This window comes from Phyllobates terribilis, unplaced genomic scaffold (assembly GCF_046119375.1).
Source record: "Phyllobates terribilis strain yellow unplaced genomic scaffold, ASM4611937v1 Scaffold_5__5_contigs__length_657084704, whole genome shotgun sequence".
Lineage (NCBI taxonomy): Eukaryota > Metazoa > Chordata > Amphibia > Anura > Dendrobatidae > Phyllobates > Phyllobates terribilis.
Window position 1 is genome coordinate 38,110,599 of NW_027362765.1, and position 14,611 is coordinate 38,125,209.

At 40.8% G+C, this 14,611-nt stretch overlaps 2 protein-coding genes across 3 annotated transcripts in view; both read left to right on the plus strand.

Moving 5' to 3' along the window:
* Nucleotides 1–8,303, plus strand: part of LOC141270687 (oocyte zinc finger protein XlCOF29-like) — a 44,374-nt gene extending 36,071 nt beyond the window's left edge. Inside the window, exons 2-6 of one of the 2 annotated variants that reach the window (XM_073680784.1) lie at nucleotides 2,090–2,239; nucleotides 2,369–2,548; nucleotides 2,632–2,729; nucleotides 2,923–3,013; nucleotides 8,175–8,303. In XM_073680784.1, the coding sequence (XP_073536885.1) occupies nucleotides 2,162–2,239; nucleotides 2,369–2,548; nucleotides 2,632–2,729; nucleotides 2,923–2,935 (369 nt within the window). In that variant the 5' untranslated portion in view covers nucleotides 2,090–2,161 and the 3' untranslated portion in view covers nucleotides 2,936–3,013; nucleotides 8,175–8,303. The remainder of the gene's footprint in view (nucleotides 1–2,089; nucleotides 2,240–2,368; nucleotides 2,549–2,631; nucleotides 2,730–2,922; nucleotides 3,014–8,174) is intronic. The other variant, XM_073680785.1, reaches the window with a different exon arrangement.
* LOC141270696 (uncharacterized) overlaps nucleotides 1–8,972 on the plus strand; it is a 99,752-nt gene extending 90,780 nt beyond the window's left edge. The window contains exon 12 of the mRNA XM_073680791.1: nucleotides 8,374–8,972. Within this exon, the coding sequence (XP_073536892.1) occupies nucleotides 8,374–8,884 (511 nt within the window). The 3' untranslated portion in view covers nucleotides 8,885–8,972. The remainder of the gene's footprint in view (nucleotides 1–8,373) is intronic.
* The last annotated feature ends 5,639 nt before the right edge of the window (nucleotides 8,973–14,611 follow it).

Consider the following 14,611-nt stretch of genomic DNA (forward strand, 5'->3'; position numbering starts at 1 on the left):
GCGTCTCTCCTTCAAGCCCAGGGTCCTTAACTTTGGTCCCAGCCTGGGTTCTCAGTATAGTTCTCAAAGGTCTCACGTTGCCTCCCTTTGAGCCTATAGAAAATATAGACATTGATAAGCTATCCTGGAAAACAGCCTTCCTAGTGGCCACTACAACAGCTAGGAGAGTGAGTGAGCTACAAGCCCTCTCAATTAGAGAACCCTACCTGAGAACTTTAGATGACAAGCTTGTATTTCACCTTGATCCAACCTTTTTACCCAAACTAACCTCTGAGTTTCACATGTCAGAGGACATAATATTACCTTCTTTCTGTCAAAATCCATCCAACAATAAAGAAAAAGAATATCATACTCTGGATGTACATAGATCAGTCCTTCAGTATCTTCAAAGAACAAGTCCTTGGAGAAGAAACCAGAACTTGTTTATACAATACTATGGTCAGAACAAGGGGAAAAAGGGGGCAAAAAAACACAATTGCAAACTGCATCAAAAAGACGATTGTTGGAACTTATGCAAAAACCGAAATATGGTTCCTCCAGAAAAACTGAAGGCACATTCCACTAGAGCAGTGTTGGTCTCATGGGCGGAAAGGGCTAGCGCGTCAATAGAGCAGATCTGCAGAGCTGCCACGTGGTCCTTAGTTCATATGTTTAAAAAAATTGCAGACTAGATTTAATGTCCAATATTGATGTGGTCTTTGGAAGGAAGGTGCTCCAGGCCATTGTCCCCCCCCCCCCCCCCTGGGGATGGTTCTTTGGCATTCCTCCTATGGTGCTGTCGTGGAGGGTGACTAGAGAGATTAGAATTAGTCTTACCGTTAATTTGGTTTCTAGGAACCCTCTACAACAGCACGGGAAATCCCACCCTTCTTTTTTATTTGTGGAAGTGGGGGGGGGGCTATTTAACCTCTTCATGTGTTTCCTGTCCCTTTTAGGGTATGGGGAGTATCCTCCTATGGTGCTGTTGTGGAGGGTTCCTAGAAACCGAATTAACGGTAAGACATTCTATTTTTTCAGCTAGTGGAGCTGTGTGATGGCTTATTTTTTGCAGGGCAAGACAACATTTTTATTAATACCATTTTGGGATAGATGTGACTTTTTGATCACATGTTCCAGCCTTTTATGTGGAATTGGGGCAACCCTAAAAACTTAATTTTTGGCATTATTGAATTTTCTTCATTTACGGATTAATTTTTTTTATATTTTGATAGATCTGACTTTTTTGAATTCGGCGATACCACGTGTATTATTTTTTTTTTTTTATATATATATATTTTTATTTTCAATGGGGGAAAAGGGAGGCGATTTAAACATTTTATTTTCATATTTTTTTTTACTTTTCTGTATATAAGAATATGCGCTAATGTGCCGTAAAAATAAACACTGCAATCATACCTGAAGTTGTGAGTCCAAAGGAGTCCCATTCAAATCTGTCAGTGTCATTCCCCTGTGCAGGGAGACGACCTTGAAGTCTGTATCAGTAGGTAGCCATGGAGTTCAGTGCGCTCTACTGAGTAAGTGGATCAGACTGAAGTCCGCGGTCCTTTCAGTACACAGCATTCTAGACGGTCACTCTGGATGAAGCCTCCCACGATACAAAAACTGCCACCAGATGCTATGGTGACGTCACCAGCTACGGACTCCTATGCAGGCAAAAAAGGGGCATACCTTGTTAATTAGAAACAGCTTTGGGCTGATAGAGGAGTGCACAGTCAGAAATGGAGGCAGTCATAACCTTCAATAGTAAACTACAAAAAACTGACCAGCACCTCCGCACAGAAGAAAGCAAATGTGAACAGGTGCAAGGTGCCATAACTGAATAATATACACACAAGAGAAAAAAGCAGCCTCTGTGAGCACTGGTCACATAATACCTCTACAGACAATCAGCTTATGAAGCAGTGACCAAAGTAGCCAGTGAATGGGGACAAGCTGACTGTCACCAATTCATCTAATGTTCCTGTGTATATGACCTAACAATACAACATCTACACGTTCCATCTCCTCATATGTTCCCTTATCTCCAGTAATTGTGTTATTACAAGGGATTCTTTATGATATTACATCGGCTCATCTTCTTCCCATTCAGATCCCTACAATATCAGATCCTCTCAGTGGAGATCTTCTATACAAGAGCATTTTCCTGATTGACCCGTCAAGGATGGATAGGGACAGGGACGAGATGGTGGAGAGGATATTACACCTCACCCTAGAGATCCTCTTCCGGCTTACTGGAGAGGTGAGAGATTCTGATGACGTCACATTACATCATTCTTATCTATGGGAATAACAGATGGACAGAACTGGACAGGTGAGGACTCTGGAAATGTCTGTAGTGAGATTTATTATTGTGTCCCTCCATTACCAGGATTACACAGTAGTGAAGAAGACCTCTAGTGAGTGCTGTCAGGCTCCTGTGTCTGAGGGACGGGGGAGACCCCTGAGCCCAATCACGGGGCCTCCATCTCACCCCCTGATACATGAGGACTTCAATGACCAGAAGATCCTAGAACTAGCCTACAAGATGATTATGCTGCTGACTAGAGAGGTGACACTGCTGGGACATTATACAGTAACGCTATGAAGGGATCAGGGTGGTCATAACGTTATCACTGTATGTGTTTCTTCCAGTTCTATCCAGTAAGAGGACAACACCAGAGATATGTCCTCGTCCTCTTATTCCACAGGACTGTAAACAAGAATATCCAGATGTTCTTCAGGTTCAACAGGTAGATGAAGAAAAGGTGTCATGAGATCTCCCGTATGATGTGTAGACGGCTGTGAAGGTCTTGTGCTCAGTCTTATCCACCAGTATTATATGTTTTATTCTTGTGTAGTGAGAACAGTGGAGATGGCAGGATTAGAGCTGATCATACATGTGACTTCTCCATCTGTTTGTGACTTTTACAATATTTGTTTCAGGATAAAGATCTGACCCATATTAATACTACAGAGACATATGTGAGCAGTGATGACTGGTGTAAAGTGGAGATTCCTACATATGACTACCCAGGTGAGTAGTATCCACTAAATATAGAGAAGTCAAGAAATTCTTCTCAGTCACTGAATGTGGCTATCTTATCTTCGGTGTAGTCTGGCCATATTACAATCAAGCAGTCATCATTCTCCTGCTAAACCCTAACTGTCCCCATTACTTTGGGCATTGGAAGTCCTTCTGTTGGAATGAGACCTGTTCCGGTCAGAGCGTACAGCCCGGAAAATGCACCTACTACCTAGAATTAGAAGATGCTGACCCTTACCTTCCCAGATCTCTAAACTGCAAATCCAAGTGACAGCGTACGTAGAATGTGCTGACAGCATAGACAGTCATGTGAAGAAAAATATAATCTGTATGGTGGACCTTGCTTTTATGACGAGACACCAGCCCAAGTCCTTTTTATTTACATGTTCAAATATAAACAGTAGACACATAAACACAAGAAATATAATGCAATTATCTTTTTTTTCTTCTTTCTATTTCTATTTAAACGCTTCCCCGACACCCCCCAATCAGAGGAGAGAAAAGAGAAAACCCGTCAATCAATAATTCTTGCCCATATTTCCTAAACTCTTTGCTTCTACTTATCCCAGCAATTAATTTATTGGGACGTGTAACTTGGCCCAAGCTGTTGTTAGAAAACTATATTTTTAGAAGTTATCCAGTCCTTAAAAATCATTCCCCTTGCAGATATCAATGGTGAAGCAATTAGATCCTTAGTAGGACAATCCATCTAGACTCCTATAAAAAAATGAAATGACAAAACAATATTCAGCCTTTTAGCAACAAATGTGATAACTGGTTCTCAAACGTTCCTAATTTCCTGTCAGTCTCAATACATATGAGATAGATCTGCCGCCTCTGAGTTACCCATGAGATATTTATGATCTTTTTTAAAAATCAGATGTTTTTTATTAAAAGCTTTTGAATATAAACATTACAATACACAAAAGTACCCTCACAAGTTCCCGATCCCTCCCACCCCAACAAAATACAACAATATATAGTAAAGTACAACATAACCAGTAAAGTGGATTCACGGTTCAGTAAAGGATAGGAAGGATGGAATGGCCAGTAATTTACCATTTGTCAGAATGTATAAGAAATTTCGTCATTTGCTAATATAGTACAAATAACATTGATACACATGTACAGTGCCATGAAAAAGTATTCATACCCCGTGAACTTTTATATGATATACTAACACAAAGTAGCAAGTATTTGTGAAGTGTAAAGGAAATGATACATGGTTTTCTAACTATTTTAAAAATATAAATCTGAAAATTATGATGTGCGTTTGTATTCAGCCCCCCCTTAATCAATACTTTGTAGGACCACCTTTCCCTGCAATTACTGCTCCAAGTCTTTTGGGGTCGGTCTCTACCAGCTTTGCACACTTAGAGGCTGAAATGTTTGCCAATTCTTCATTGCCAAGTCACTCTAGCTCAGTGAAATTGGATGAAGGCGTCTGTGAGCTGCAATTTTCAATTCTTGCTACAGGTTCTCAATGGGATCTAGGTCTGGACTGTGACTGGGTCATTCACACACATGAATATCCATTGCAACTCTGCCAGTATGTTTAGAGTCGTTGTCCTGCTGGAAGGTGAACCTATGTTCAAGTCTTTTGCAGCCTCTAACAGGTTTTCCCTCCAGGATTGTCCTGAATTTAGCTCTATTCAGCCTCCCTGTCTCCGCTGAATAAAAGCATCCCCACATCATGATGCTGCCCTCTCCATGTGTGATGGTGGGGATGGTGTTTTCAGGGTGATGTGCAGTGCTAGTGTTCCTTCACACATAGTGTTTTGCATTTAATCAAAAAAGTTCTACTTTAGTCTCATTTGACCTAAGCACCTTCTCTCACATGCTCGCTGTGTCCCCTACATGGCTTTTTGCAAACTGGACTTATGGCTTGCTGTCAAGAATAGCTTTCTTCTTGCCTCTCTTCCATAAAGGCCAGATTGTGGAGTATATGACAATTGTCCTGTGGACAGATTCTCCCACCTGAACTGTGGGTCTCTGCAGCTCCTCCAGAGTGACCATGGGCCTCTTGACTGCTTCTCTAATTAGTGCACTCCTCGCTGGGATGTGTGTTTAGGTGGATTGCCATGTCTTGGTATGTAGTTGTGCCGTACTCTTTTCTTTTTTGGATGATGAATTGAACAGTGCTCTGTCAGATGTCCAGAGCTTGGGCTATTTTTTTTTATAACCTAATCCTGCTTTACTCTTCTCCACAACTTTATCACTGACCTGTCTGGTGTGTTCCTTGGTTTTAATGATGCTATTTGATCCCTAATTTTCTCAAACTTCTGAGGCCTTTCAGAACAGCTGCAGTTATTCTGAGAATAAATTACTCCCAGGTGGATTTAATTTACTAATTATATGACTTCTAGAGGTCACTCAGAATTTTCTTTAGGGGTATTAAACTACAGGGGGCTGAATACAAATGCACGTCACAATTTTCAGATTTATATTTTCATATAATTAGAAAACTACAAATCATTTCCTTTACACGTCAGAATTGCTTGCTACTTCGTGTTGGTATGTCACATAAAATACCAAAAAGATGCATTTAAGTTTGTGGGTGTAACGTGAAAAAATGTTGAAAACTCCAAGGGATATGAATACTTTTTCAAGGCACTGTATACCTTCAGGAATTCTATATTACAGGATTTAGAAGCTTAAAATAGACCTAGAGGGTATCTTTGCAGTTCTCGCGATGCACAACCAAATCTATCAATCCAAAAGGCCCATTGTTTTTCAAACTTGGTGATAGCATTTCTCTTTAGATAGATACCTCTGTCCAAGTTCAGCAGCCAGTTAATCTTGTTTATGAAGTCTGGGATTTGGGGGTCTGGTCGATTATCCAATGTTGAGCTATTATTTTTCTAGCCATGGATAACATTCAAGAAAAAGCAGTTTTATCATACTCGTCAATAGCTAAATCTTCAATATATTCCATATGCATACCAAAGGAGTGGCGTCTAATTGTACTAAGTAAATTCTATGTATACTTTCTACTACGCCCTTCCAAAAGGATTCCAAGTTAGGACAAGACCAAAGCATATGCAGCAAATCTGCTGAGTGTCTTACATCTAGCACATAGTGAATGTGGTCTAAGCCCAATATCAAGAAGGAAGTTATATAAACTTAACGTATCACATATAGCTGGGAGGGGCTGGGAGGTTCACTTAAAGGGGTTTTCCCATGAACAAAGCTAATTTTAATCAACATTTTAATCAGTAGATCTTGGAATAATAATAATTTCCACAATTGGATTGTTTAAACAAAAATGTTCCTGTGCTGAGATAATCTTATAAATGTGCCCCTGCTGTGTATTGTGTAATGGCCGTGTCTGACCACGCAAGAACATGGTCTGATCATACCACAGCTCCGGGGCAGGTGAGCAAGCAAAAGAGAGGATACAGGCAGGACAGCATGGGGTCACAGCTGATTCTTTCTGTAAGGTAAAACATTATTTAAAACAGGCAGGCAAATGTTTTACCTCACAAAAAGAATCAGCTGTGATCCCGTGCTGTAATGTCTGTATACTCTTTAGCTTCCTCCCCTGTCCAGGAGATGTGGTATGATCAGACCATGTTCCTGCGTTGTCAGACACAGCCATTACACTGTACACAGCAGGGGCACATTTATAAGATTATCTCAGCATAGGGACATTGCTTTAAACACATCCAATTGTGGAACTTATTATACCAAAATGTATTAATTAAAATGTAGTTTGTGTATGGGAAAACCCCTTTAAGGATAGTTGGGAAATCCCATCTAGTATGTCCTGCCAATGCTCATCATCAATGGTGCCTATTATGCGTTCCCATTTAGCCTTAGAGCGTACAGGATGTTTCACCAGAACAAAATCCAGAAGAGCATTCACAATACTGATATAAGACCCCTAAAGCAGTGAAGTGGCTATTCTGTGAATAATCATATTTTTAGAAAAGCCTAACCAAGACACATCCCTTTCTTCCTCGTATGCTTGTCTCAGTTGAAAATATTTATAACATTGAGAATGAGGTAACCCCAACTGTTTGTCATTGGGAAAGTTCCTTAATTAGGTCATCTGTTAACCCCTTTATGACGTCAGGCGTAATAGTACGCCTCACGTCATAACCCACTATTTCGTGCGGGCTCCGGCGCTGAACCCGCACTTTTCCAGGCACATGTCAGCTGATATATACAGCTGACATGTCCCCACGTGGAATCGCGATCCTCGCGTGGCTGTTAACAAGTTAAATACTGCTGTCAATCTCTGACAGCGGCATTTAACTCGCGCGCAAACCAGATGCGCGTAATTGGCCCCACCCATCGGCAACCCCATCACGTTATCGCGGGTCACCGATGGGTTGGCATGACAACCTGGGGTCTGCAGGAGACCCCTGTGGTTGTCACTGTCAGATTGCTATGAGCGCCACCTAATGGTTGGCGCTCATAGCAAGTGAGCAAATCTGCTACATACAGGCGATCTGCTCATCACCTGTGTGTAGTACAGGAGATCTGACAATTGCTGCTTCTAGTCTCCCATGGAGAATATTGAAGCATGCAAAAAGTGTTAAAAATTTTTTTTCTAAAAATATAAAAAAATATATAAAAGTTTAAATCAATTCACCCCCCTTTCGCTCCCTTCAAAATAAAACAATAAAAAAAAAACACATACACATATTCGGTATCGCAGAGTTCAAAATCACCCGATATATCAATATAAAAAAATAATTAATCATATCGGTAAACGGCATAACGAGAAAAAAGTTCTAAACGCCAGAATTACACCGGAGCACTCACTGAACCGGGAGTGATGGCCTGGGGTGTACTAATACGCCCCAGGCTTTAAAGGGGTTAAGTGAAGGAAAAAAAATTCTGAATATTGCAAAAAAAATGTTTTGTGTTGACATTTTCCGAGACCCATTTATTGCTTATGTTTTTACTGGTATCATTTTGGCCTACATAATGTTTTTCTGGTGTGTTATTCCAGTATTTGGGAGGCAGAACGAACAAACAGGGTCGACCATCATGCTCTACTCGTTCGTGCACTGAGGTCTAATGTTTGATTGTCAGCTGGTTTTGTCCAAATAACTTGCAATTTCTATGTATAGTATAGAAATGTTATACACGTATATTTTTTAAGGATATTTTATTTAAAAATAATAATCTTTATTCTTTGCAGATGACTGTACCAGATCACAGGGACAAGTGACATCTGTAATTTTTAAATCAGATGCCTTTGCTATCACACAAGATATAACTGAAGTCAATGCCATTACTCCAGATATTCCATCTTCCCTTCACAGCAAAGATCTGTCATCTGATCCTTTTAAACAGGTTCGAAGTTCTGATTCATCACAGACTATTAAGAAAAATAAAAGTCCCGAAAGAGGCATTACTCACACAGGGGAGAAGCCATATTCATGTTCAGAATGTGGGAAATGTTTTAGCCAGAAGTCACATCTTGGTAAACACCAGAGAACTCACACGGGGGAGAGACCTTTTTCATGTTCAGAATGTGGGAAATGTTTTACAAGGAAATCACGTCTTGTTACACACCAGAGAGCTCATACCGGGGAGAAGCCTTTTTTATGTGCAGAATGTGGGAAATGTTTTAATCGGAAATCTAATTTAGTTGTCCATCAGAGAACTCACACGGGGCAGAAACCTTTTTCATGTTCAGAATGTGGGAAATATTTTGCAGTTAAATCACATCTTGTTAGACACCAGAGAACTCACACAGGGAAGAAGCCATATTCATGTTTAGAATGTGGGAAATGTTTTATAGAGAAATCGCCTCTTGTTAAACACGAGAGAACGCACACTGGGAGAAACCATATATTTTTACAAACTGTAGAAGAAAACAGAGACTGTCAAAGTAACGACAAATAAATAAATGAGAAAGGAAAAGCAAGTTAGTACTTACATTAGAATTAAAGTATATGCATAACAAAAGGGTAGACCCTCCACTAAATAACCCTCACTAACAGGACCTAAAACTTAGCTTTTATTAAATATATATACATATACCTAAAAGAGGGTGTAGAAATAAACCAATTAAAATTGCTTTGCCCCCAGTTTGCTAATTTGACACTTTATATTGAGCAAAATTTGCTGCTATTCCTAAATCAATGGCATCCCGTTGTGTCCCTTCCCCGATGACGCCGTGTAAACGGTGAAACATGTAGGGGGGACTTATTTTAATAGTTTGACCTGTTTTGCTTATAAACTATGACACCCGGTATGCCATTGATTTAGGAATATCAGCAAATTTTGCTCAATATAAAGTGTGGGTCAAATTAACAAACTGTGAACAAAGCAATTTTAATTGGTTTATTTCTACACCCTCCTTTATATATATATATATTTAATAAAAGCTAATTTGTATGTCCTGTTAGTGAGGGTTATTTAGTGGGGATTCTCCCCATTTGTTATGTATTGTAGAATGCGTCCCAGGACTGTATGTACCCCACTGTTTTTTCTAAAGTATATACAGTTCGTAATAGACATCTCCCATCTAAAAAGCAACATATCATTAGCATTGAATATTTCATATTGTTATATATTCACTATATGGACAATAATATTGCAATCCCCCCCCACACACACACACTCCCAATGCACCCCACTCAAAAAATACCCAACATTTCTTCCTCTTTTTTCCTATTGCATTAGTGACCTGCCAATCATTACAGTTTCTTTAAATCCACAATCTCCATGTCGGTGCAAATGTCTTTAGATTATGTATATTACAATAATAAACCTGTTCATGTTGCAAGTTATCTGATGTGATCCATTTTTTTTTTTAAAGCACTTTCCGTGCGAAGTATAGTAGTTTTTCACCATAATTATGAACCGATTCCCTTTTCTATACCCCAAAACACATATTATTGGGTTTAAGAGGATTGGATTTTAAAGGCTTCCTCAATTGTCTCAATAACTTGACCCCCAAAATGTAAATTTGATAGCATAACAATAACTTGATGGGTTAATCTGACACTTGGGACAATCAGGGTCACTTTTTGTTATTCTTCTTTTACAATACATCTGGTGTTAAATAAATCTTATGTACAATGAACAATTACAAAATTCCACCATTTTGGATTTTTGTAAAACAAAGTTTTAGGCCCTGATTCATTATGACATGTGTTTCGTACACCAGTCTTAATGAGGAAGGTGCAACAATGAGATGTGCTAAATTCATTAAGAGTGTTGTGCGCCTCTCCAGAAATAGTTCTCCAGTTAGGCACCGGAGTAACATTTTTGGTGTAAGAAGAAACAAGAAGCAATCAGACATATTTTATTAAACATTTTTTTTGTAACAGAAATGCCAACAAAATGTCTGCCTCTCTCCCCTTTCCCAATCCAAAATAATGCGGTAAGATTATCTCTAGAGAGTGAAAAAGAGAGTAATGCTCACCGACACCACAAGCTCCAGATAACAGCTACTTAGTAAGACAGAGAGGGAAACACTCATCCACAGATCTTAAAGAGAAAAGATACAGTATTTTTAATACAAAATTTAATCCACTGCTTTAACAGTTTTTTAGTTATACATTTTTTCTTTAGTCACTGGGGGCTGCCATTTGCATTTTGTTCTGTTAGTGTCTGAGCATGAATACCTCAAATACAACAGCCCATGTACATAGGAGTCTGCAGTCGCTCTCTGACCACATCTCCTGTATTGTGGCTGCCTCGAGCGGTGAGGCGGGCATGACCTCTGGGTTGTTCAGGTCACAGCTCTGGGAGGAGCTTCCAGCTGTGCTGCCAGGGTAGAGGCTAGCATAGAGCTGCTCCTATAAGGGGATGATGTCACAGGAAGGAGTTCGGGTCTCCTCCATCCCGTGCCGACTCGAAAACAGGAAACAGAGTGTGCTGTGGCTGACAGTGATCAGATGAGGCTTGTGAGTGCAGGAGATCCTGAAAGGGCTGAGGACCTGCAAAATGGACCTGTGTGGAGGTGGGGATGAGAACATAGGACTAGGTTTGAGTGGTCTGATGATGTATTTTGGGGTCAAAAAAACATGCATGATGTTAGATTTGGGGTTGCATGTTGGAGGGTTACACAGGGAAATGGGTGCTGCTACTTGTATGGGACTGCTTATTGGGGGGTGATATGGGTCTGTGTGGAGAAGGTGATGAGGGTCTGTGAGGAGAAGGGGGTGGTGATGAGTAGCTGTGCGGAGAAGGGGGTGATGTGGGGTTATGCAGGGAAAGGGATGATAATGAGGGGCTGCAGAGAAGGGGTGATGATGATGAGGGGCTGTGCAGAGAAGGGGTTATGATGATGAGAGGGTGATGAGGAGGGGCTGTGGAGAAAGGGGCGAGGATGAGTTATGCTACATCGAGCAGCACCAACTAACAGAATAGGTGCTGCCCGCCGGCCTCGGTGACACTGTCTTCTTGTCAGTATCACTTTGCAGTCACCCACATAATGGCTCCGCATTGTGAGCCTAAACTTTATTTTCTCTTATCCTTTTGTAAACACCCAGAGGGGAGGAGATGTGTGATGTCACACACATGTGAGCAGATACCGCCCACATTTACTTCATTCATAATGTGAACTAGCACTACACTGGGTTTTCATGGCAAATTTCATCAGTTGCTCCGCCTAGTGTTTAATAGTAAAAAATATCAAACCTTTTTAAATTATTTTTCATATAATCCTGGATCCCAGCTTCAAAGGGCTAGCAAATGTTTTGTAACTGGGCAGAATATTTCCTATTGACTGTATAGAGCATATGTGTCTAACTCCAGCTCGTGGGCCAAATCTGGCCTGCAGCGTGGTTATATTTGGCCCACGACACTACAACCACCACCCCTATGTGGGGCCATTTTTCTGTATGGAGGACTCTGTGGGGCCTATTATTCTGTATGGAGGGCCCATTATACTGTATACTGGTTGGCCCCTTGACTTTGTCCAAGTTTTTCATTTTGGCCCTGTGCGTGTTTAAGTTTGACATCCCTGGTATAGAGAGAAGAGAGGGAAAGACACAGGATATTTGAAATGCCACAATTTAGCCCATCGTCCATTCACAAACAGCAACTTTTAAATGGGTCAATCCGGGTCATCCTGGAAATATAAGCCTACTGTCAGAACACAGGAAACTCAAATACACGTACGGCACAAAGTAAAACATAAAGCAAAAACTCCATACAATAGTGCTGGTTAGCCCGCCTGGCTTAGAGTCTAGCTTCTTAGTCCTTTAGCAAAGGCTCTCCATCCAGGATATCTGCATACCTCCATACACACAGACATGTGTGAGACAAACAGGTCTCATTTTACAAAGTGAACCACACCCAGGTGTGGAGATGTTGTGAGCAACTGTTCAGCTGCTCCTAATCAACTTATCATGGCAGATTAACCCCTTTCAGTCCTATATGTACTAAAGCATTACTTAGGCCAGTTTCACATGACCGGATATTTCCGGTACTGGAAAAATGAGTACCGGAGTTATCCGTGTCTACCTATGTGGCACACATGTGGCAACTGTGTGCCGCATCAGGATCACACGTACTGGTGCCTTGGAATCAACGGTACAGTTAGCGCTGTTACTAAGCGACAGGTGCTGAAGGAATCACTTATCATTGTCCCCTGCTTGTGCTGCGATCAGCACCAGAATGGGACAATGTTGAGAGTAGTATTCAGGGCTGTGGAGTTGGTAAGCCAAATTTCCGACTCCTCAATTTCCATGTCACCGACTCCACGACTCCGTCTCCCTCATACATGGCTCATATTTAAGTGATAAATTTAAAAAAGTCTAAACCTTTAGATCAGGAATAGGACAGACATTTATAGGACATTTCATAACTTTCCCAAATTTTTATGAAAAAATATTTCCCACAAACTGCATTGAACTACTGTACCCAATTTATTATATATATTAGGAGTTGGAGTCGGTCCATTTTATACCGACTCCACCAAAAAGGACACCCGACGCGCTTGAGGCGCCACACACGCCGAGGAGCAGAGAATGACTCGCTGCAGCGAGCAGGCCCCTGACCTGCACTGAGCTTATGAGCGATTTCCTGTCACTCACTGAGCTCAGCGCAGGGAACGAGTCATTCTCCTCTGTGTGTGTGGTTGCCTCAAGCCAAGTATGATGATTTTTTTATTTCATTCTTATTTTTACAGGTTTTGGAGGCATCGGGAGGTGAATACTACTCTCAACATTGTCCCCTGCTCGTGCTGATTGCAGCGTAAGCAGGTGATAATGATGAGTGATTCCTTCAGCACCCGGCACTTAGAAACAGCGCTAACTGTACCGCTGATTCCCAGACTCCGGTACTTGTCACACTGATGACACACGGATATGATCCGTGTGTCATCAGTGTGGGACGTTATGCGGCCCGTGCAGCGAGTTAAAAACAGACATGTCAGCGTGTTTTGTCCATGGACACGGTCCGTGGAAACACACTGACATGTGCGCAGACCCACGTGTGCAAACTGTCACCACGCGTACTGGAGACACTGACGTGTGAAAGAGGCCTTACAGTGTGTTCACACGAAACCTTACTGGCCGACTGGGTTTCCATCTGCCCGGCTTAGCAATGTCATGCTTCAATAAAAGGTCAGCACTTTATTTGGTATTGAGTGCTGCTATTTTTTCTTAAATGGATTATCTCTACAGAGGCCTTGTACAGGAAATTTTAGGACTACAGCAGCATCACATATTTTATACAGAAGAATAGAGTTATCTCCATAGTTTCTCTGTACAATTACATAAAAAATCCGACAAGGTCCTCATATTTAGGCAGTTTCTATTTTACTCAAAAAGCTCTTTGTATGAACAAGATCAGAGTCTTATTATACTGAGTATAGAAGCTCCAGGGACAAAGACCCTGTCTCGTACTAACACGCTGGGGGTCCGAAGTATCCAGCCACGGAGCCCAGATTCTCGTATTTTTAGCTCCAGAGTTTCTTTAAGAATAAATCCCTTTCTCATACAGTCCTGTAATAATGACTTTGTTAATCACGTTTTGTAGGAGGGTTCGTCTGAATCCATCTAAATGTTATCAATTGATGTGTAAGAAACAATAAACGTCCTACCGCAGTTTTACCACGTGTGTCCAGTGTCAGTTCTTCTACATACCCTAATAAAAGAAACCTCTGTGTCTCCGACCAAACCTGCTGATTAAGATTATACAATTGTAATAACTTAACTCAAAAAAATAATTTATTATCCGGCAGGATGTGTATAGCTTTCACTAAGTACTTCGGACCTTTGGACGTATACCAACCATGTGGAGAAATAGATAAGTCATAGCTGTGACAGTCTGCAAAATTCTCTAGGATATATTATGGATCTGACCGCAATCAGTGACTGATTCTAATGTAATTTTCCCATTTACTCATACTCATACACTATTCACAAAATGTTAGGAATATTTGGCTTTCGGGAGAAATTTCAGGATGACCCTAAAATGCACTCTAACCTTTTCAGGGGAACTTATGTTGAAAGGACATATTAATATTCATGCTATCCAAGTGTAAAGGACATATTGATACTCATGCTAGAGCAACTCCATTTTGTCTGCTTGCTTTAAAATCATGTCATTATCACTCCTTGCATAACATACTTCTTTCTTTCTCTTCCCATGCAACTTTATCACACTGAC